The sequence below is a fragment of the Ursus americanus genome, chromosome 32 (assembly GCF_024610735.1).
Source record: "Ursus americanus isolate L20-20 chromosome 32, mUrsAme1.1.p, whole genome shotgun sequence".
In the NCBI taxonomy this organism is placed as follows: Eukaryota; Metazoa; Chordata; class Mammalia; order Carnivora; family Ursidae; genus Ursus; species Ursus americanus.
This window is the reverse complement of record NC_142158.1, coordinates 11,799,272-11,820,358: the sequence shown is the minus strand read 5'-3', so window position 1 is coordinate 11,820,358 and position 21,087 is coordinate 11,799,272. Positions and strand designations below refer to the sequence as shown.

Genomic DNA, 21,087 nt, shown 5'->3' with positions numbered 1-21,087 from the left:
GCTCTGCTGAGAGCCTGCCTCTTCTTCTCCCACTCTCCCTGTTTGTGTTCCCTCTCTCACTGTGTCCATGTCAAATAAATAAAATCTTAAAAAAAAAAAAAATCTTGCAACAGCCCCCTATCATCCTCGGTATAAAGCATTTAAAATGCTTTCACATGGGGGCGCCTGGGTGGCACAGCGGTTAAGTGTCTGCCTTCGGCTCAGGGCGTGATCCCGGTGTCATGGGATCGAGCCCCACATCAGGCTCCTCCGCTATGAGCCTGCTTCTTCCTCTCCCACTCCCCCTGCTTGTGTTCCCTCTCTCGCTGGCTGTCTCTATCTCTGTCGAATAAATAAATAAAATCTTTTAAAAAAAAAAATGCTTTCACATGGCTTTTCACAGCATTTAAAAAATGCTTTCACATGGCTTCCAAGGTGCTTGGAATGACCCAGCCTTGCTGAATAAATGTGAATTTTTCCGTAATGGGTTCTCAAAACAGAGAAGACAAGATAGTTCTTACTTGTCCAGGTACATGCTGCTTCTGCACACCTCAGCAGATCTAACAGAAACGAACAACACTACGAGCCCCCACCTTTGGACAGAACCACCCTGGGATTTGCCAGCAGGAAGGAGCTGGGGCCAGTATGGCAGACACAGCACAGACACACACCCCAGTCAGTCACCTGATTAAGTTCCTCATTTCTTTCTCTGCCCAAGTTTTCACCATTTTTCTGGGGTTTCCTTTACAATAGCCATGACGAAATCTTGAACGAGAAAAGTATCTGTTATTCCAATCATTCCATTATTCCAGTTTTCATTTCAGGGTACAGAAATTAGGCCAACTGGAAAAGAGTCTGAACTCACCTGAATTCGCCACTTACATACTTATCCCGATCTTTGAACACCAAAATAGACGTTTTGTAAATTTTGATTGCTCTGCTCTCTCCATCTGCTGTGCTAGCATGGTACACATTAGCCTATTTTGCGTCAAAAACAAATTAAGTTTGTGTTAAATAACTACACACAGTATTTCAATTTTTCACTCTATTTGATTCTATCCTCAAAAGTTAAAAAAAAGTCAACCGAACTGAAGTAACATGTGTAAGAAACACCATCGTCTTCTGATTATGTCGATTAAAACACAAAACATCATTACCAAAAGGTACAGTAAGTAAAGCGCTAACTTACATATATAGTAAGATCCAAATTATATATAAGAAGCGGTTTCAAACATTTTTGTATCTCAAGTACGTGAAAAATATTTTAAGACATTCTTACATCTCACAATTTATAAACTGAGTTTTACTCAGGAGTGCTTCCCATAGAATGAGTTGCTAATTTAAAAATGCCATGTCTGTCTTTCTCCATATCCACGTACAAAGAAAAAACGGGAAAGAGATTCATTGACTCAGAGACTAGACTAAGCCCCTGCCCCCCTTAGTGACTATGCGATAAGGACTCAGGCCTGCAGTAACCTGACCATCTACACTGACCCTAGGCACCACAAGGACCCAGTGAGCCAGTATAGTAACGGAGGTGAAAAGCCACAGTTGTGTGCACAACTTCCTATCTACCCATAAATATTAATAAAGCTGTTTTTAGAAATACTAAGCTACTCTGACTCGTGTATTTTTTTCTCCTTTTCTTTTTAAAGGCACCATTTATTTACTAAGTGCCTTAGTTTCATTTGGTATCTGAAGTAAGAAAACTAACATGAAAACATTCAGGCATCCAAAGAAAAGCTCACTTCTTTTCCTGTGCTTATGCAGCCATTTATCTCTGATATGATTCCTCTAGTCAACATCTTGAATAATATCATTCGTGTTCTAGGATCCAACACCTAAAAAAATGCAAAAAATAGAAAGTTCAGAGAGACCGTACCAAATATTTCTCACTGAAACATCTGACCATTACCAACCTGAAGAGCTTAAGTACTAGGCTAGCCTGGCTGACTCAAGGAGAGTATCGACTGTGGTGTTTTTACTCACTCCGATTTTTCGTAAATAAAATGCGACACGAAGGCCAAAGGAACAAGAGACGAACCACCAAGTTCGGTCACAGAAATTAAAGTCTGCCAAGTCAAAGGGAAGCAGAATTGACTGTAGACGGACATTAGCTAATAGAATATAGTGCAAGTCACACAACTGGTTTTACATTTTCCAGTCACATTAAAAGGAGTAAAAAATAGCAGGTAAAATTTGTTTTAACGTATTTTATTTAATCCAGTATATCTAAAACACCATCAATTTCAACATGCCATTGATATAAGACGTTATCAGTGAGAGGTTTAACACCGCGTTTTTTACACCAAGTCTTCACAGTCCAGTACGTTGATGCCGACGGCACATCTCAGTTCAGACTAGCTGCATTTCAGGTGCTCAGGGGCTGCTCTACTGGGTACGCAACTTGAACTCAGCGGTCAGCGCCCTACAGCTCATGAGTCAAATCCAGACCACAGCCTGTTTTTCTACAGCCTGCAAGCTAGGGATGGTCTTTACATTCTAAAATAGTTGTTTAAAAAAAAAGAAGAATTGTGAGCTACAATGCTCAAAGTGTATATTTAATCCTTTAAAGAAAGAGCTGCACACTTCTGCTATAGAGGAGTAAATCAGGGAAAGGGTCTCCTTCCAAGTCAGAGCACTCAATCCTGAGGAAAAAGGCCCCCAAAGTCCTCCTTAACAAAAAGAAGGCCATGAACTTAAAGCCTGGTCCTGTCCGTGCCTGAACAGAAGCAGCCACGTAGTTACACACACTTTCAAGGGACACTCACGGCAGCCCCTCCAGCTCCACAGAGAGAGGCGGTGTAAAGTGGCCAAATCGAACTATACTTTAGGGTCTGTCCTTCAGACTTATAAATACATACTTAAGATCAAGATACACACTCTTATTCCACATTAATTTCGAAAGGGGAAAAAAGGACTTCCTGCCTTAATTATTTTAGGGTCTGTGACAATTACAGCTGCCTCACTTCCCTCAGCTGGACTACCCTTTGTTCTCAATCACACACACACAAACACACACACAAATCACACAAAATAAACACACGAGAGGACAGTGAAGACATGGATCCCAGCCCAACGATCCCATGGATCCCAAAATTCCCAACGGGAATTTTGCACAAATGGTTCTGGAGCTTTGGTTGCGTGTGACTCCCTTGGGGGCTGAGGTGGACAGCAGAAGGGGCGGTAGAAGAGGCTACTACTGCAAAGTGAGTTTGTGCCTTTGTGCAGGGGTGGGGAGAAGGGTGGCAGGTGGCAGTAGCAATGTTCTGACCCTTGCTATCACCTTCTTCACATCAAAAATCTGGCCCAATACTAACATCCAACCACAGCTCTCGACATATAGGAAAATTAGGAAAATTCTTCCCCACTCTTGAATAGAAAGAATAAAACAAGCATAATTTCTAAACCAAGTAAGGAATTTCTAAGTGAAATTACACACACACACACACACACACACACCCAACTGCTTTGTGGCAGATACCTATCTTTGGAGAAAGCTCACAAAATTCCTGCTGACCTTGTTTAAGACAAGAGAAAAGATTCCTGGTCTTACAGTAAATTCTGCTTCCCCACAGAAGAGGAAAGCACTGCATGGTGGCAGAGGGGGGCGTGACTCTAACTTTTTATTAACAGTTCTATTCTAAATAAAGCAAAATGTAGATGTCTAAACTTAAAACTACAAGGAGTAATTTTAGGTAACATTAGCATTAAGTAAGAAGAATGAATGCAAACTATAAACCCAAAAGAAAAGAAATTCTTATTTAAAATGAGAGCTTGCAGGGCGCTTGAGCGGTTCAGTCTGTTAAGCGTCTGCCTTCGGCTCAGGTCGTGATCTCAGGGTCCTGGGATCAAGCCCCACGTCAGGCTCCCTGATCAGCAGGGGAACCTGTTTCTCCCTCTGCCTCTGCCCCTCCCCCTGCTTGTGCTCTCTTTCTCTCTCTCTAATAAATAAAATCTTAAAACGAAAGCTTGCAGCACATTTAAATTGTACCTGTTCCACAGTTGCTCTGTCCGCCTTATCTTTGATGCGATACCTAACCAAAACCAAAAAAGTATATGTGACATTCAAAATTCAGAAGCCAAAACAAAAGTTTTCAAATGTATATCATTCCGTGAAATTCCTAAGTAGGTAGTTTCATTAATAACAGATTTCATAATCTCATTGTAGTTTCACTGCTCAGTGATGATTCCTTCCTGTCCCCTTAATCATCAATTCAGTTCCCTAGAGCAAAAGGAGCACAACTGCAATAAGAAAAAATAATTCGCTCCACGTTTCAGAAGGATTAGATAAAAAGAGCAGCTGGGGTAAAGTCAACTATGCTGCAGAAGAGAAAACACTGAGACTGTTATACTGTCCTTAAATCTTTAATGATTCTATTAATACAGAATTTATACTGCCTTCTCTTTAGAGTCCCTTTCTACAAAGACACAAGTTTTTATCATCTTAAGATTTTACTGGGTTCTACATTAAAATGCAAACTCCGATTGGCTTCAGCTCATGCACTAAGTGATTATTAGCACACTCATCTAAACTCATAAAGATTCAAACACAAAGATTCAAATAAACACTTTCATGAAATAACAAATGACTATGGCAGTTCTCAAAAAGCTTGCATCTTGGGGCACTTGGGTGGCTCAGTCAGTTGAGCAACGGACTCCCGGTTTCAGCTCAGGTCATGATCTCAGGGTTGCGAGATCGAGCTCCCCCCACCCTCCCACACCTTCTGAGCTCAGTGGGGAGTCCACCTGAGATTCTCTCTCTCCCTCTCCCCCTCCATCGGCTCTGGCAGGTGCGCACGCACTCTCTCTCTAAAAATAAATAAATTTTTACAAAAAGAAAAAAAAAGCTGGTATCTCTCGGGTACAGCAATAAACCAGAAGAAAATCGGTTCTTAAGTTCAGTTTTGGTTTTTTTTTTAAGATTTATTTATTTTACAGGGAGAGAGTGCACACACATACATGTGCACCCAAGAAGGGGGAGGGACAGAGGGAGAGAAAGACTCCACAAGCAGACTCCCGCTGAGCCCAATGAGGGGCTCAATCTCACGACCTTGAGATCATGACCTGAGCCAAAGTCCAGAGTTGGACACTCAACCTACTAGTGACCCAGGTGCCCTTTAAATTTGGTTCCAACACTACTAGTTGTATAATCTTAGTATCACTTTCTACAACACATAGTTAACATCTTAGAGTTATTAGGATATAGAAGTTAGCCAGATGTTAAACAACTGGTTTTGAGAAGAATAAAAAAATGTTCTTAGTTATATCACTATTTAGTTTCAAATCTTCCCTTGAATTTTTAAAAATATTTCATAGAAGGGAAAAAATTTTAATAAATTCTTAAAAGGGAACGTTTTTACACTCTAACATTTTAGTTTAAACCAGAATCTACATTTTAGTTTAAACCCGTTACCCTCCTGAGAGTACCTCTATGAATTTCACAAAATTATAGTTTGACCATACATTTCTTAAGACTCAAAATTTTCAACTTATAAAAGGGAAGGCTACCTTCGCTTAACCTAAAAAAAGAAAAAAAGAAGAAAAAATTGGATTAAGTATATAAAGAAATATCCTTTCCAAAAGAATTATGACCAAGATGCTACTTAATTTGTTTGAAATTAGTCCCTATCAGCCATGTATTATAGTTAAAATATTACTTACATATCTGCTTCCTTTTGTCTAGACTTTTCGGTGACTTTATTTATGACAGAATCAGTAACATTTAGCTTATCTGAAAATTTAAAAAATTCACAGTATAAACAACATTTAAAACAAAAAGACAACATTCTGAATAGAATATTTCTTCCTTCTTTCTTATTCTAAATATTTTGTTGTATAGAGAATATCTTTTAATAATGAAAAAAATGTCTATGTTTTTATAGATGTGCAAGAAGTTGTGTCTCCTTACAGCTATAATTTCTGAGCCACAGAAACCCGGATCCAGGAATCCCTCCCCAAAATACTTCACCTGCATATGCTGAATTTCAGACACTTGTTAATACTTTATATGACTAATACAGATAATATAACTGCCTGAATTCCAAGTTTAATTCTAAAAACTTCAAGTTTCATTTTAAATTATAGGTCAACGATAGGCAATGAGAGACGTGCTAGGTTTATAATGAGTCAGTGTTTGCAAGACAAAGATGACACTGCATTTTTCAAGAGGTGGTGGTTCAAATCAACATTCCATAGCTCACTAAATTGATTGTCTACATAAAAAGTGTCTAGTAAAACAAAATGTACTTAGGTTCTATATTCTAGGACAGTTGACTCTTGAATAACATGGGTTTGAACTGCACAGGCCCACTTACATGCAGATTTTTCACAGCATAGTACTGTATATGTATTTCCCCTTCCTCATGATTTAACATTTTCTTTTCCCTAGTTTCCTTTACTGTAAGAATTAAGTATATAACACATATAATATACAAACTATGTGTCTTCAACTGTTTATGTTATCGGTGAGGCTTCCCGTCAACAGTGGGCTATTAGTTAAGTTTTGGGGGGGGGGGAGTCAAAAGTTATACATGGATTTTTGACTGTGTGGAGTCAACAACCCAACTCCCACGTTCAAGGGTCAAGTGTATTTTCTACATCCTACTATGTGATAATCTTACTATAAAATCTGATATCAAACAGATGAAAACTTGAACAGGTACCTGTAACTTTATAATTCTAAAGCAGAGGAGAAAACAGAACTAAAAAAGCAAAAGCTAAAGTCTCTTCCTCAAGCCAAGTTTTTAAATCACTGAGTTTTTATCTTTTCTAAATGTTATTAATCAGCCAGTAACACTGAATACGCTCCTTTCTTGATCTAATAACATTTCATAGCACTTTATGGTTTCTGAAGAACTTCCTCAGAGCCCAAATATATTTTATGAACTCACCTAGATTAATTTTATTCTCAAATTTCCGTAAGACCTTGTCTGCTGGAGTAGACATTTTGGCTGAATTGCAATTGGAAATCTGTCGATTTGCCTAGAAGAAATAAGTTTCAGAGCTAAAGGCACTAGTTATAATTAAAGACCTAGGGTTCTTTATCACATACCTTTTTCCCTAGCTCACAGTTGACTACTAAAGCATCAATACTTGAATGAGTACCCTAAGGTTAAGAATCAATCATATTTGCACAAGAAATCTTTTAAAAAGACGTTTGAAATAAGACATAGTGGTTAAAGGAGTCTGTACCATCTACGTTTTTTTAACCTCTCTACAGTGTATTCCTCATTATTATGCATAACAAATTAAAATTAGATGCATTTTTCTCATTCGACTGCTTTATTGATTTAGAATTTGAAAATGTTCATTTACACCCCAAGTGTATAACAAAGAGCTTAGACCAACATTAAACTGGTTCTAGGAATCTCATTTTGGGCCTACTGTTTCAAGAAAGGGAAAGATTAAGTCTGAGGCTTAACAACTTGCACGGGCACTATGCACAAACTTAAGTAATAGCAAAAAGAGAAGAAAGAACCCATAAACAAGACAATATAGTACAGAGAAAAAGTGCCCATAATAATTACTGACTTAATCCTGTTAAGTTGAAAGTGTGTGGCTGACTTGCTTCTTGTTTGCATAGACCTCTTGAAACTTTCCTACTAAATGTAACTTTTTAAACATTTTTAACTACAGGTTCACAGTAGAAAACACAGGTAAAATTTTAATCATTTATAATCCCCAACACCCAAGATAATAGTTAACATTCAAGCAAATATACTTACTTTATGTCTAGCTTTATTAAAAGGGATTACATTCTACGTTGAAATAGCTCAACGTCTCACCAATGAATCAATGGAGGAGTTACCAAAACAAGACCACAAGTGTGAAATTCATCTGGTTATTTTTAATTGCTCACATTCTAGTCCATGAAATAGCAGTCTTAATATTCAAAGAAATATTGTTGGTTTTCTCCCCCTCCATCTCTTTCAGAAATCTTTATGCTCCATTAACATGGTACCATGTTAATCCTAGGGCTCTGCAAACTCCTGAAACACTGAGTACTTCCAGTTGAGAAGAAGGCTCTATGTAGTTTGGTAACTTGTGTTTTGTACATGGTAGATGATGGTCAATCATAAACACATCTTCATGTCATTAATATAGTTTTCCACTGCAACGTATTTTAAGGCTGCATAATATCCCATCATGTGAAATCAGTCCCTCACTAAATTTAATCAAGGTTCCTTCCAATGGTTCTCTATAAGCAATACTGGAGGATCATTCTTGTAACATTCTTGGCACAATTCTAGAAGAACTGCTGAGTCAAAGCATTTATTTTATGGTGTTTTTTTTTTAAGATTTTTATTTATTTATTTGACAGACAGAGAGAGAGAGAGAGAGCGCACAAGCAGGGGGAGCAGCAGGCAAAGGGAGAAGCAGGCTCCTGGCTGAGCAAGGAGCCTGACTCGGGACTCAATCCTGAGGACCCTGGGATCATGACCTGAGCCGAAGGCAGCCACTTAACCGACTGAGCCATCCAGGCGTCCCTATTTTATGTTTTAAACGCTTTTTATCACATACCAGTTTATCCTCCAAATAATTGTGCATATTTGTTCAATCAACAATTATATATTTTGGGTCTTGGTCAGTGTCATAGGTGAAAAAAATGGCATCTCTACCTATTTAATTGGATTTCTTTAATTATTAAGGAAGTTGAACTTTTTTCTCCATGTTTCCTAACCATTTGTAGTAAACTGCCTATTCACGTCCTTTCCCGTGCAGATTTTAAAGCTCATCATCTTATCATAATTTAAATAACTCTTTTTAAATGTACCGATTATGAAAGGAATCTACATCCAGGAAATTATCAGAAATACGAAAAGGATGGAGAACAAAAATGGTTAAAAGCTGGGGCTATGGGCAACATAACCCAAGGGAAATCTTTCAGTTGGTCAATTCCAGAATGACAAAAAGTCCTTTGAAAAAAGACGACATAAACAATAACATAAAGATGTACAGAATCATTTATAAATTACCTGGGGGTTACTCCTTGCATTCGAAATATAACCCTTGGTGAATTTCCCAACTCCATCATCCCAGTCCCAGTCATCGTCATCATCGTACTCCTCCTCTTCCTCCTCCTCCTCCATTTCATGTCCCCCCATCTTCTCAGACACATTCTTCTGCAGGTCTTCAAACAGAACACCATCTTGCTCTCTGATGGCCTTCAAGTCAATGCTTTCACTAGAAATAACAATGTTTCAGCATGTTTACACATACCTCTAATTGGATTTACACATGTATTTATTTGTGATACAACAGACTAAATGTATACCAATAAATCTAAAAGTTTTCCTTCCAACGTACCTCCCCATAAACTCAACGCCAGATTCTGAGTGCCATTCCCATTGTTTCCTTCTTCTCCAGGTCCTACTAAAGAAGAAGTACATCCAGTTTGAAACCCACTTCTGCCTTAATGAAGTTAGGATTTACACTGTCATTTTCTCTGCTGAATGAATGGACTCTGACCTGTACACCAGACCCAGCTCTAGGAAAACCATCCGCAGACATGCCTTAAGGGGCGGGGGGGAAGCTTTTAAAATTTAAGAGTAAGTCTAAAGCAGCCTACCTTGAACTCAATGCCACTCCAACAAAAGGAGCTGTATCAAGATTTGTGTCACACAACTTCAAAACACCCTTGTTCGTGAAGGGAACCACGGGCACCACGAATGAGAGTTGGAGTCTGCGTGTAATTCAGTACGAGAAGTGGTGATTCTCAAACCCAGAGAACAGGTCCAGAGTAAAGGGAGCACAACCTTAAAGGGTGTTTTCTTGCCATGTGAAAATTCAGACCAGTGCTACCATATTTTCCTAGTTATTCAAGAGAAGTCAGAAGTGTGGATTTTTGTGGTAAATCTCCTACTTAACTGGTACATTTAATTTTAACAAAACACTGCATACCAAACGAACTATGTCTGCAGGTCAGATTCAAAAGAGGTACTACCAGTTTTGACCTCTCATGTAGAGAACAAAGACAGGAACCACAAAGAACAGTTGATAATGTGAACTACTAGCTTAAAAACAGTCAGACAAGAGTTTAGTAAATTTAGATGATCAATCCTGATTATTAATTAGCCACAGTTTACAGAGCTCCAAATCTCCATAAATACGGGTGGGAAGAAAATAATCATTACACACCTGCTATTTATATTTACTATGATTTTGTGAATACAATCCTTAATTTGATCTTTCAATTGCCAGTAACCTAGAGTAGCATGTTTTGGTTATACTTCATTTGTACCTCGGCTGGGCAATTTTTATTGAGAAAGGTCATTTTGTGTCTCGCAGAATGTTTAGCCGCATCTCTAGCCTCTACCAACCAGATGTCACTATGCACTCCCCCCCACCTCCTGGTCGTGACAAACAAATGTCTCTAAAGATTGCCAAGAAACCCTGGAGTGTGGTGGGGTCACAAAAATCCACTGGTTTATCTTCACAATATCCAGGGATGGATGGTAAACAGTGCCCACTCATTACTGTTAACTATTCACGAGCCACACTGGGCTGTGTTTCATCTTCCTACTTCTTCCCTCAAGCCTTATACATGCTTATCTAGAAACAAAAATCTGGAATGCATTTGAAATAAAATCTTATTTCTCCGGTTAAATCCAATGTAACCTTCCAGTAATAGCCTATGATCACTTGCTCAGGGAAGTCTTCCCTATTCCTCACCCATTTTTCCTCTGTACTACTTACCCAATTATAATACAAACATCTATTGTCTAATCATTTAATGTTTCCCCTCCTACCATGCAAGCCCTGTGTCAATCAGGGTATTTACCAAGGAATCCCTACCCACTAACATTAGATCTGACACACAGAAAATGATCAAATATATTTATTGAAAAAAATCCCCAACTGATTAATAAAATCTACGTGTTATGAATCCTTACTGTGAACACAAAGCAAAAACCGTTTTCTTGGAATTCCAAAGGCACTCTCATGCTTCATGTAGGAGTTATCCTTAATTCCTTTTGCCTCACAGCCCACATCCAATCCACCACCAAATCTTGTCACTTCTACCTCCAACACATAACCCTGTGACCCTGTATCTAGCTCCCGTCATGTCTGAACTAAATTAATCCTTTTTTTTTTTTTTTTAGAGAAAGAGGGGGGTTCAGAGGGAGAGGGGGAGAGAGAATCCATGCTGGGCGTGGAACCCAATACGGGCCTCAATCTCACAACCCTGACACTGTGACCTGAGTGGAAATCAAGAGTTCGACGTTTAATTGACTGAGCCACCCAGGCACCCCTACTTTATCAGTTTTGAACTGCTTCCACTCATGCCCTCCAAAACATCCTCTCCATAACAGAGTAATTCCTTAAAATCATAAATCACATTATGTCATTCCCCTGCTAAAATCTCTCCTATGGCTTTCTATCAAGACCTAAAAATCCCAACTCCTCAACACTTACAAAACTCTACCCAATCTGGCCCCTTCTCACTTCTACATCAGTACCTAGCCATCTTCTCAACTACTTCTGCTGTGCTCTAAGTACAATGGCCTCTAAATCTTCCCTTCACGCCAAAGAGGGGTATCAACGTTGGGCCTCTGCACTATTGTCTCCTCTTGCTGAACTGCTTGCTGTTCCTTCTGCTCTTGAGATCAGTTCCTTTTTGTCGTTCAGATCTAGACTTAACTCTCTCCTGACATTGTCATTAGTCTACTAACTGATTATAATTACTTGCATAGTGTCTAATATCTGTTTTTTGTTTTTGTTTTTTAAATATCTCTAGGTACTCAACTGTCAGTCCCTCCCAAGTAGAAGGTAAAATTCAATGACAGCAGGGACTTAGTCTTGTTCATCACCATCTCCAGCGCCGAGGACAGAACCTGGCACACAGTAGGTGCTCAAATATTTTTTGAGCACTGAATACAGTAAAGAGCAAAAATCTATGTTTCCTAACCGCTATCCCCAACTCGGCCTGTCAGCGATGATAACCAATCGGGGACTCCTTTGACAAGTGGCTTTCATTAACTCTGCCGCAAACAGGGATAAAAGACCCGCTGGTATGGAGAAAGAAGTGAAACAAGTACCGGTCTCCCTCCAAAGCCTAAGGGGAGGCGGCGAAGGAGACAGCAGAATCCCAACCGAGTCAAGGTGTCCAACCGGCGCCCACCTGTCGGAGCAATCCGCGTCGTCGAACTGCCCCGGGACCACCCGACTCATCAGCAGCCGCCGGTAGTCCATGACGGAAGCGCGCAAAGCCTCGACGCCCCGGGAGGCCGTCCGCCCCGCGCTGGGATAGGGACCGCACAGACAGTCCTACCCACGGCCCATCAAACCGCCTTTCGGCAGATGCCCGCCTAGCAAACCACTCGGAAGCTCCTAGGCTAAAACCGAGCGCCACGTGCTGAAAGGAGGAACGCACTTACAACCGGAGGAAGCAGGGTCTCCCCGACCGGAACTCCCGCCTGACCGGAAGTCTCCGCCCTGCCAGGAGTCCCGCCCCTCCACAGCTTCGTCCAAGGGGGCGAGGGGCGGGGACGAGGGCGTGGGAGCCCGGGGGGCGGAGTTCCCCGCCGAGATTGGCCGGCGCGGCGGGATGACGACACAGAGGGTCGTTCCAGCCCGCCTTCTTGCCTTCAGCTAGTTTTTAAAAGCCTTCGGTGGGAGAGGCGTTAAAGTGTTGTTCCTCCTCCCGCAAGACACCGGGCGGAGGGAGGAAGCCCGAAATCCTCACTGCGGATCCAAGAAACTATGGACCCTGGCTGGAAGTGAGCACACTTTGGTGCATTGTTTTGTGGGGAAAATAAGATAAGTGATTTTGGAAAGTTTGTCGTACAACTGAAAAAATTTTAAAACAAAACTAGAATTTTGGGCGGTAACGCCCAATGACTTTTTTAACACCCATCTTAAAACAGTGTTAGATTGTCCTGGAATATCTATCCAAATATCTGAATAAATATTTTTAAAGTGTGGCATAAATCTAGTAAGGACAGAATGAAAATGGAAAACTTAAAAAGTAAACTGACATATTGTGCCATGTGAACGAAGTTCTAAAAGTGTAATTGGAAGCTCTCGACCACCAAAAAAATGTAAGAAATAAGGCTCTTGCCTTCTTGTGCATTTGAAAAACAAAGATTTTTCAGATTACCTTCATCACAACCCAGGCAGTGTTTATGTGTTTGGAAGATGGAAAAGGTGAGCATAAAGTTGGGCCTTTCACTAATCCCAGCTAGCCTGCTTGACTCACTGGCTTTTTTATACTCCCAAGTGATGACATGATTTGGGGGGAAAAAAATCAAACCTCAATAAATTATTCATTAATTCGATAATTCAATAAAATAATCTGTAGATTGAGAAGTTTTCATAGAAATAAGTCATTGGACTGCAGGATTCATTCAATCAATATTGACTCTATGAGCAACATTGCTGTTTGCTGTAAGGGTACTGAAAAATCATACGTGGATTTCTCTGGAGGCACTTATAATCTGTAAATACTGGGGCACTGACTGGCTCCGTGGGAAGAGCGTGAGACTCTTGATCTTGAGTTCAAGCCCTGTGTTGGGTGTAGAGATTACTTAAATAAATAAAACTTAAAAAATCTGTGAATACTAACACCCTTGAAAAGGTGGCAAAGACTAAAACAGTAAAATGAATAGGTGCTGAATTGTGATAGAGATTTAGACACAACATTGCAGGAATTTTAAAGACAGGTGAATGGGTAGATAGGAAGATTTTGGGAGAGAGAAGCATTTGCCATGTCAGACTGAAGTAGTAAGGAGCATGATCTATTTACAGGAAAGCAAGCCGGATCTGACTAGAACAGCGGAGTACTGGATAGGTAATGTGGGTCCAGGCTATGGGAGACCTAGAAAGTCAAGCAGAAGAACTTGGACTCCGTGTAATTGGACATTCTTTCCACTCCCATCCCCTGACAGACCTGAGGAAATCACAAGAGTATGGGCCAGTGTGATGATGTAAGAGGTGGAAAGAAAACATGGGTTATGAAAAACATTTTTAAAGGAGAAATGGACAGGACTTGGTAACTGGATAGCCCAGATGATGAGGAAGGAAGATACGACAGGTGTCTCCAAGTTTTCAAACCCAACTGCCTGAGAGAATAGTGTAGGATAGGAAAGTGGGAGAAAACTGATTTACAGTGTTGGATTTGATTTGATAATGACTTAATAGAGGGTATCAGATAAATAGCAATATATTATTTTGTGAACCTGATAGTCCTCTGATAATACTTTGTAAATATCTTTTAAGTAACTGAGAGGTCCCTTCATCTTCTGGGTCCCTTGTCTTTTAGGAAATTAATGGATAGTAGCCACATATACATTGACTTGTTTTTGTCCAAATCAGTATTTACTACTACACAAAGTGACCATGGTATACTCAAACTAAAAAATTTTATTTTTCTAATAACCTGACAATGGACATTTAAAAACTTAGGACAATGAATGTTGCTGCTTTCTAAATGCGAGGAGGGATGGGGGGCAGGGGGATCCTTTGTTTGCATATACTAATAAACATTAAAACTATGTTTTTTAAAAAGAAGCCTTCCATCATTCAACAGTTAGGAACAAGGACTATCAAAAAGTTCAGTCATCATCTTCAGATCCTGTGCATTTTGAAATGGATGTTTCTCATGAAAAATTAGAAAGCGTGTCAGAAGCGGAGGCCATGAATTTCATCAGTCTTTCTCAAGACTTAACCCACTCAAACTCTCCCTTCTATATGGAAACCAGCAGTACCACTTCAGACTTGCCTCAGGTGTGCCTTGCTTATAAATTCTAGGAGATACAAATGTATTCAGCTTTCACATTGTCTTCCATATGAAAATTTCCTCAAGAATATAAGGAACAATAAAAGAATTTCCAGTGGAGACTCAGAGGAGAGGAATACAGGGTCTGGTTTTCCCAGTTCCCTTAGTGTACAAAGAAAGAGAGAATTTTACAAGTAGTGTTAAAACTGATCCTTTCTAGCCTCCACGTGAAGTCTTAAGTGTGCAACCAGGGGACATGACCATGACAACTCAGTGACAGGGGCAGGAAAAGAGTTCAAGGGACTGGACATCAGGTCTAAAGCAAGTTCTAACATGTCAGCAGGCAAATGATTCAAATGTCATTCCTAATGGCATTGACAGATCCCTGCATATAAATGATTTTCTATCTTAATGAAAATACCAAGTGCCCTTTCTCACAAAAGATTATACTGTCCCAAATCATGATTAATGTTTTTCTAAATGTTTGACAGTTATTAGCAAGTATGTAAATAATAGGAATGAATTAGGTTGTGCCACATGTAATTGACTTTTTGTAGTTCAAAAATGGACAAATAATGTCAAAAATGGACAAATATGTGGGTTAGCCCATAAATTGGCATAGCCTATCTAAAGGGCTATTTAGTGCTAGGAAAACACATTTTATTTTTAATTCTACCTCAAAGAAGTATGCAAATGAGATATGTTCAGAATTACCTTTAATAAATAAACATTAGGGATGCCTGATTGGCTCAGTCAGAAGAACATGTGACTCTTGATCTCAGGGTCATTAATTTCGAGCTCCGTGTTGGGTGTAGAGGTTACTAAAAATAAACTTTAAAAAAGGTATCATTTAAGACAAAAAATAAGTGAACATTAGAAGCAGTCTAAATTTTATCAGTAAGGACCTAAATTATGGCACAGATGTACAGTGAATATGCAAACCTTAAATATGGTAATACAGGTTCAGAATTAACCCTTGAACAATGCAGGGCTTAGGGGTACCAACTCCCCTCATAGTTGAAAGGCTTCATATAACTTTTGAGGCCCCCCAAACCTAAGTACTTATAGCCTACTATTGACCGGAAGCCTTAACAATAACATAAATAGTCAATTAACACATGTTTTGTGTGTTATACTTATTATATACTGTATTCTCAGAATAAAGTAAGCTAGAGGAAAGAAATGCGATTAAGAAAATCATGGGGGAAGGTGCCTGGGTGGTACAGTTGGTTAAGCATCTGACCCAGTTCCAGCTCAGGTCCTGATCTCAGGGTTGTGAGCCTGCCTCAGGCTCAGCCCTCAGCATGGAGTCTGCTTAAGACTTCTCTTCCTCTCCCTCTGCCCCTCCCCCACGTGCTATCTCTCTCTCTTTGTCAAATAAACAAATTAATTTTTTTAAAAAAGAAAATCATTAGGATAAAATACATGTATAGTGCTATACTGTATCAAAAAAATCTGTTTATAAGTGGACTTGGGCAGTTCAAACTCGTGTTGTTCAAGGACGAACTGTATATTTCTTGATGTAGAAAAATGATCACATTACTTCTCACTGGGTAGTGAGCTTTTGAGTGTTTTTTACTCTTTTTAAAAATAATGTTAAAGATTCTTTTTTATAATGATAATTTTATCATATTTTCATTTTAAAAGAAAATTTGGTTACAGTATTATAGTGTTAATCAGGGTCTAACATATAATTTATCAAATTTATCAAATTATAAAGAATGAATGTCTTAAATTATGTAAAAAGGTTCTTGGAATTCTTTTCTTAGAATTCACTGAGTATTTTGTTCTTTATAAAGAATTTACAGACTAAAGGAACGAAAGGGATATTTTGGTTAAAAACAGTATTATCATAGAAGGCTAGAAGTGAGTTCTGAAATTTGACAAATAGTGGAGTTTCAAGAAGTTTGTGTAAATGTAACATCAATACATGTGAATAATGCTATTTTATTTTTCAAGTTAATTATTCTTGATACTTTTAAAATCTCATTAGCAGGAATGGTCTAAATTAGCAAGAAGTCTAAAAAACAAATTGTTCCAAAATATAACTCAGTTTTTCTCATACTTGAGGTACATTCAATAAGTGCAACAATGTTATAAAAAGCATGATTGAAGAGAGGTTTGTAACCAGCTGACTTTAGTAAGAGATACAATTTTTTTTAGAGCATCCTCTAGGTCTCACATACTTGATAACTGTGGGTGATTAAACCAATGCTTTCCTCAAACATTCAAAATACTTTCTTTACTGTCTTACTTATACTATTAAGTTACCTCACAAAACCTTTTATCCTAGATAGCATTAAGGTAACTTCGAAAATAAGCCCTACATGAATTTCTATAGATTTCTATCTATTGGAATCATATTTCACCTCATTACCGGAATCCTGTATCTTCACTGTTAAAAATCCTGAATAACAGCTATCCTAATAGTCGTGTAGAGCAGGGTTAGCAAACTTCAAAGGATGAGCAGAGATACATACATTATCATACATCCCTATGTTTATAGTAACATGATTGGACTTACCAAAAAATCAAAATATTAAAATAGCAAGATACCTGCTTAATGCCATTTAATATTGTGACCACATTAGCATGGTTTTACTAAAAAGGAATTCGGATGTACAGTAGGGAAGAGTACCAGAAAGCACATTCTACCCATGCAACCAAAAATACTAACAAGTTATGTAGCAATGCATATACATGTTCAGAAGAGGCTTACGATACTTGTTTGAAGTATTAATTTTAATGCCTTTTTTATTAATACAGAATGAAACAAAGAATGCTGAAAGAGAAAATGAGTCTAAATTCACACTTTGCGAAGAAATTTATGGCACAGTAGACGATTGGTTAGGTGGTGAGTATCTCTTTGTTGTCAGTGCACAAACAGAGAAACTAAGATTTGTGTGTGTGTGTGTGCTGTGATAACAGCAATAATAGTAATAGCCAGGTGCTAATACATGGTTTATATGCATGATCACATTTAATCTATAAAAAATCCTATGAAAGAGGGCATTTTTTTTTCTTTTTAAATAAGGGTTGTTTTGTCTCTATTTTACAGATGAGAAACATGAGCCTTAGAGAGTAGCTTATGACCAAATTATAATCAACAAAATAAAAAAAAACAAGACATAGACTAAGATATATGCAATGTGTACATTGACAAGATTAGTATCCCAGATAAAGAACTCCAATAAGCAAGAGACACATACAACTTGATAGAAAAACAGGCAAAAATATGCATTAGCTTGCTAGAGCTGCCATAACAAAACACCGCAGACCAGGTGACTTCAACAGTGGAAATGTATTTTGTCACAGGTCTAGAGGCTAGAAGTCCAAGATCAAGGTGTTGGAAGAGTCGGTTTATCCTGAGACCTCCCAGATAGCCATCTTCTTGTGTTTTCATATGGCCTTTTCCCTGTGCCTCCCTGATGTCTTTTTTTCCTATAAGAACACCAGTCATATTGGATTAGGGCCCCACTTTTATGACCTCATTTAACCTTAATTACCTCTTTAAAGGCTCCATCTCCAAATAGTTACATCCTAAGGTACTGGGGGGTAAGCCTTCAACATAAGAACTTTGAGGAGATACAGTGCAGGCCATAACAGTATCTAGTAGGCAGATCACAGAAAAGGAAACCTGCAAGATTATTAAAAAGACCACAAAATTCCATTTCATACATATCAGTTTAACGTGCCTGAAAGGATGTAACAGAGCAAGGAAACTCTTCTGCTATTGGCGGAAGTATAAATTGGTCCAAGCACTCTAGAGAGTAATTTTGCAATGTCTAGTGAAGTTGAAGATATATATTATCTATAATCCAGCAATTCCACTTCGAGGGGTATATCCAGAACCTGAACAAAAATTCTTAGTGTACATTGAAACGTGTATAAGGATGTTCACTAAAGGGTTGATTTTAATAGCAAAATTAGAAACAAATACCTAACAAAAAGGAAAGAAAGTGTAATCCTTCAGTAAAATGAACTAGATCTACATGTATTTATGTGGCTAAATCTGAAAAGCAAAATTTTAAGTGAATTAAAGACTTTCATATGGATATACATATATATTTTTATATGTAACATAGAGGTTACAAATATAATTTGATTCTAATTATATACAATTTTAAAACACAGAAAATAATACTATATATCCACAGTTCACCCAGGGTGCTGCATGGTCTTTTGAAATATTTAGGAAACAGTGGTATAGGACATCGGTTGGACCCCACCAACTGCTAGCTTGAGATAGTTCACTACTTCAATGTAAAACCATACTACAGCCCATTCTATAAAATATTATTTGCAAAGCTGGGTTTTTGGAGGTTGCTATGAAAAAAAGCAAGTATTGTATGAAAATCAATGTGGACTAGAAAGTGAGGGTTGACATCATCCTATCTGATTCCAAGATTTGAGACTGTGTGGTGCCCAATAGTGCATCCAAGTACTCAGTTCAGTTGTATAAGAATGATATAAAACACTATGTTTTTCTTTCAGTTTATTTTCAAACATCTACTAAGTTAGGGCAAATACTTAAGTTGAGCCTAACTACTTAATAAATGGTACAGTTAGATATTTCTTTTGGCCTTTTGGTGCTGTGAAAAATCACTGAGACAGGATAATGTCACAAAATGAGAAATTCTGGGAAGTTGATATGTATTATTTAAGGTACATAAAAGGATAGGGAAAGGAGGAAAATACGGGTGGGAAGAATGAACACAAAGCAGCTTCAGCTCATCAGTAGTTATCTCTGGGAAGGGGAAAAGGAGGGAATTGAGATAGAAGGAAGACATCATTAATTTTGTAACACTTTATTTCTTTTTTTTTTTTAAAGATTTTATTTATTTATTCGACAGAGATAGAGACAGCCAGCGAGAGAGGGAACACAAGCAGAGGGAGTGGGAGAGGAAGAAGCAGGCTCATAGCAGAAGAGCCTGATGTGGGGCTCGATCCCATAACGCCGGGATCACACCCTGAGCCGAAGGCAGACGCTTAACCACTGTGCCACCCAGGCGCCCCAGTAACACTTTATTTCTTTACACTTGCTTCCGATTTTTAAAAACGTATTAAGTCTAGATAATTTGTCATATTGAGAAACAGTATAGCATAGCATTTAGAAATAGTATTCTAGATGGCTAAAATTAACAACACAGGAAACAACAGATGTTGGTGAGGATATGGAGAATGGGGAACCCTCCTACACTGTTGGTGGGAATGCAAGCTGGTGCAGCCACTCTGGAAAACAGTGTGGAGTGTCCTCAAAAAGTTAAAAATAGAGCTACCCTATGACCCAGCAATTTCACTTCTAGGTATTTTTATCTAACAGATACAAAAGTGCTGATTCAAAGGGGCATATGCGACCCGATATTTATAGCAGCAGTGTCCACGATAGCCAAATTATGGAAAGCCCAGATGTCCTTTGACAGATGAGTAGATAAAGAAGATGTGGTATAAATATACAATGTAATACTCAGCCACCAAAAAGAATGAAATCTTGCCATTTGCAACGATGTGGATGGAACTAGAGGGTATTATGCTAAGTGAATTAAGTCAGTCAGAGAAAGACAAATATATGATTTCACTCATGTGGAATTTAAGAAACAAAATAGATGAACATAGGAGAAGGGAAGAAAAAAACATAAAAACAGAGAGGGAGGCAAGCAATAAGAGAACATAATTAAGAGAACAAACTGAGGGTTGCTGGAGGGGAGGTGGGAGGGATGGGCTAAATGGGTGATGTGTATTAAGGAGGGCACTTGTTGGGATGAGTACTGGGTGTTGTGCGTAAGTGATGAACCACTAAGCCTACCCCTGAAACTAATGCTACACTATATGTTAACTAACTCGAATTTAAATTTAAGAAAACAAAAAGAAAAGAAACAGTATTCTAGAATTGCAGCTGCACTGCTTACCCACTCTGTGACCTTAGGCAAGTAAGTGACTTAATATCTCTTGTGTCTCAGTTTCCTTATCTGTACAGCGGGGACGATAACAATGCCTCCCTGATGAGATTGTTGTGAGATGAAACAAGTTTATGCGTGTTTGTTATTATTCTATTGTGCTTTTGTATTCTTTGGAAACATAATCAAAACATTTTAAAATTACACTATAACAAAAGAATTTTGAAGATATCTTGGGACTTGTTGCAATGGTATTTGACCAGAATGACTATAACAAGCTTTTCTGTAGCAGTCATATGAGAACTTCCGGCCCCCAAGTATAAGTAGTTCTGTTTTGTTTGCTAGCACAGAGTCATGCTGAAATCAATAAAAAATGTTGAAATTAATATAATTTTAAATAGATTCCAACAGTGTCATAAATGTAAATATAATGGTGAACGTATAAATTTATGGTCAACTAATTCTTATTTCCATCTTTCTCTTTCTAATGAG

At 38.4% G+C, this 21,087-nt stretch overlaps 2 protein-coding genes across 11 annotated transcripts in view; one reads left to right on the top strand and one right to left on the bottom strand.

Annotated features, from left to right (window-relative positions):
- The window catches only part of RIOK1 (RIO kinase 1), a 31,952-nt gene extending 19,549 nt beyond the window's left edge, over window positions 1–12,403 (bottom strand). For 3 of the 6 annotated variants that reach the window (XR_015722563.1, XR_015722564.1, XM_045811590.2), the window contains exons 1-9: window positions 12,104–12,353; window positions 9,289–9,354; window positions 8,958–9,165; window positions 6,873–6,963; window positions 5,644–5,713; window positions 3,974–4,016; window positions 1,728–1,820; window positions 845–957; window positions 664–744 (exon numbers count right to left, since the gene is read on the bottom strand). Coding sequence is in view for 4 of the 6 variants with exons in the window: in XM_045811590.2 (XP_045667546.2) it covers window positions 664–744; window positions 845–957; window positions 1,728–1,820; window positions 3,974–4,016; window positions 5,644–5,713; window positions 6,873–6,963; window positions 8,958–9,165; window positions 9,289–9,354; window positions 12,104–12,174 (836 nt within the window). In the remaining 2 variants the exon portion in view is untranslated. The other 3 variants (XM_045811592.2, XM_045811591.2, XM_045811593.2) reach the window with 3 other exon arrangements.
- Window positions 12,404–12,556: 153 nt separating this feature from the next.
- Window positions 12,557–21,087, top strand: part of CAGE1 (cancer antigen 1) — a 57,233-nt gene continuing 48,702 nt past the window's right edge. Inside the window, exons 1-2 of one of the 5 annotated variants that reach the window (XM_045811506.2) lie at window positions 12,557–12,701; window positions 17,465–17,552. Coding sequence is in view for 3 of the 5 variants with exons in the window: in XM_087857968.1 (XP_087714094.1) it covers window positions 14,569–14,706; window positions 17,465–17,552 (226 nt within the window). In the remaining 2 variants the exon portion in view is untranslated. Of the gene's footprint in view, window positions 13,129–14,492; window positions 14,707–17,464; window positions 17,553–21,087 lie in introns of those variants that run through there. The other 4 variants (XM_087857966.1, XM_045811504.2, XM_087857968.1 and 1 more) reach the window with 4 other exon arrangements.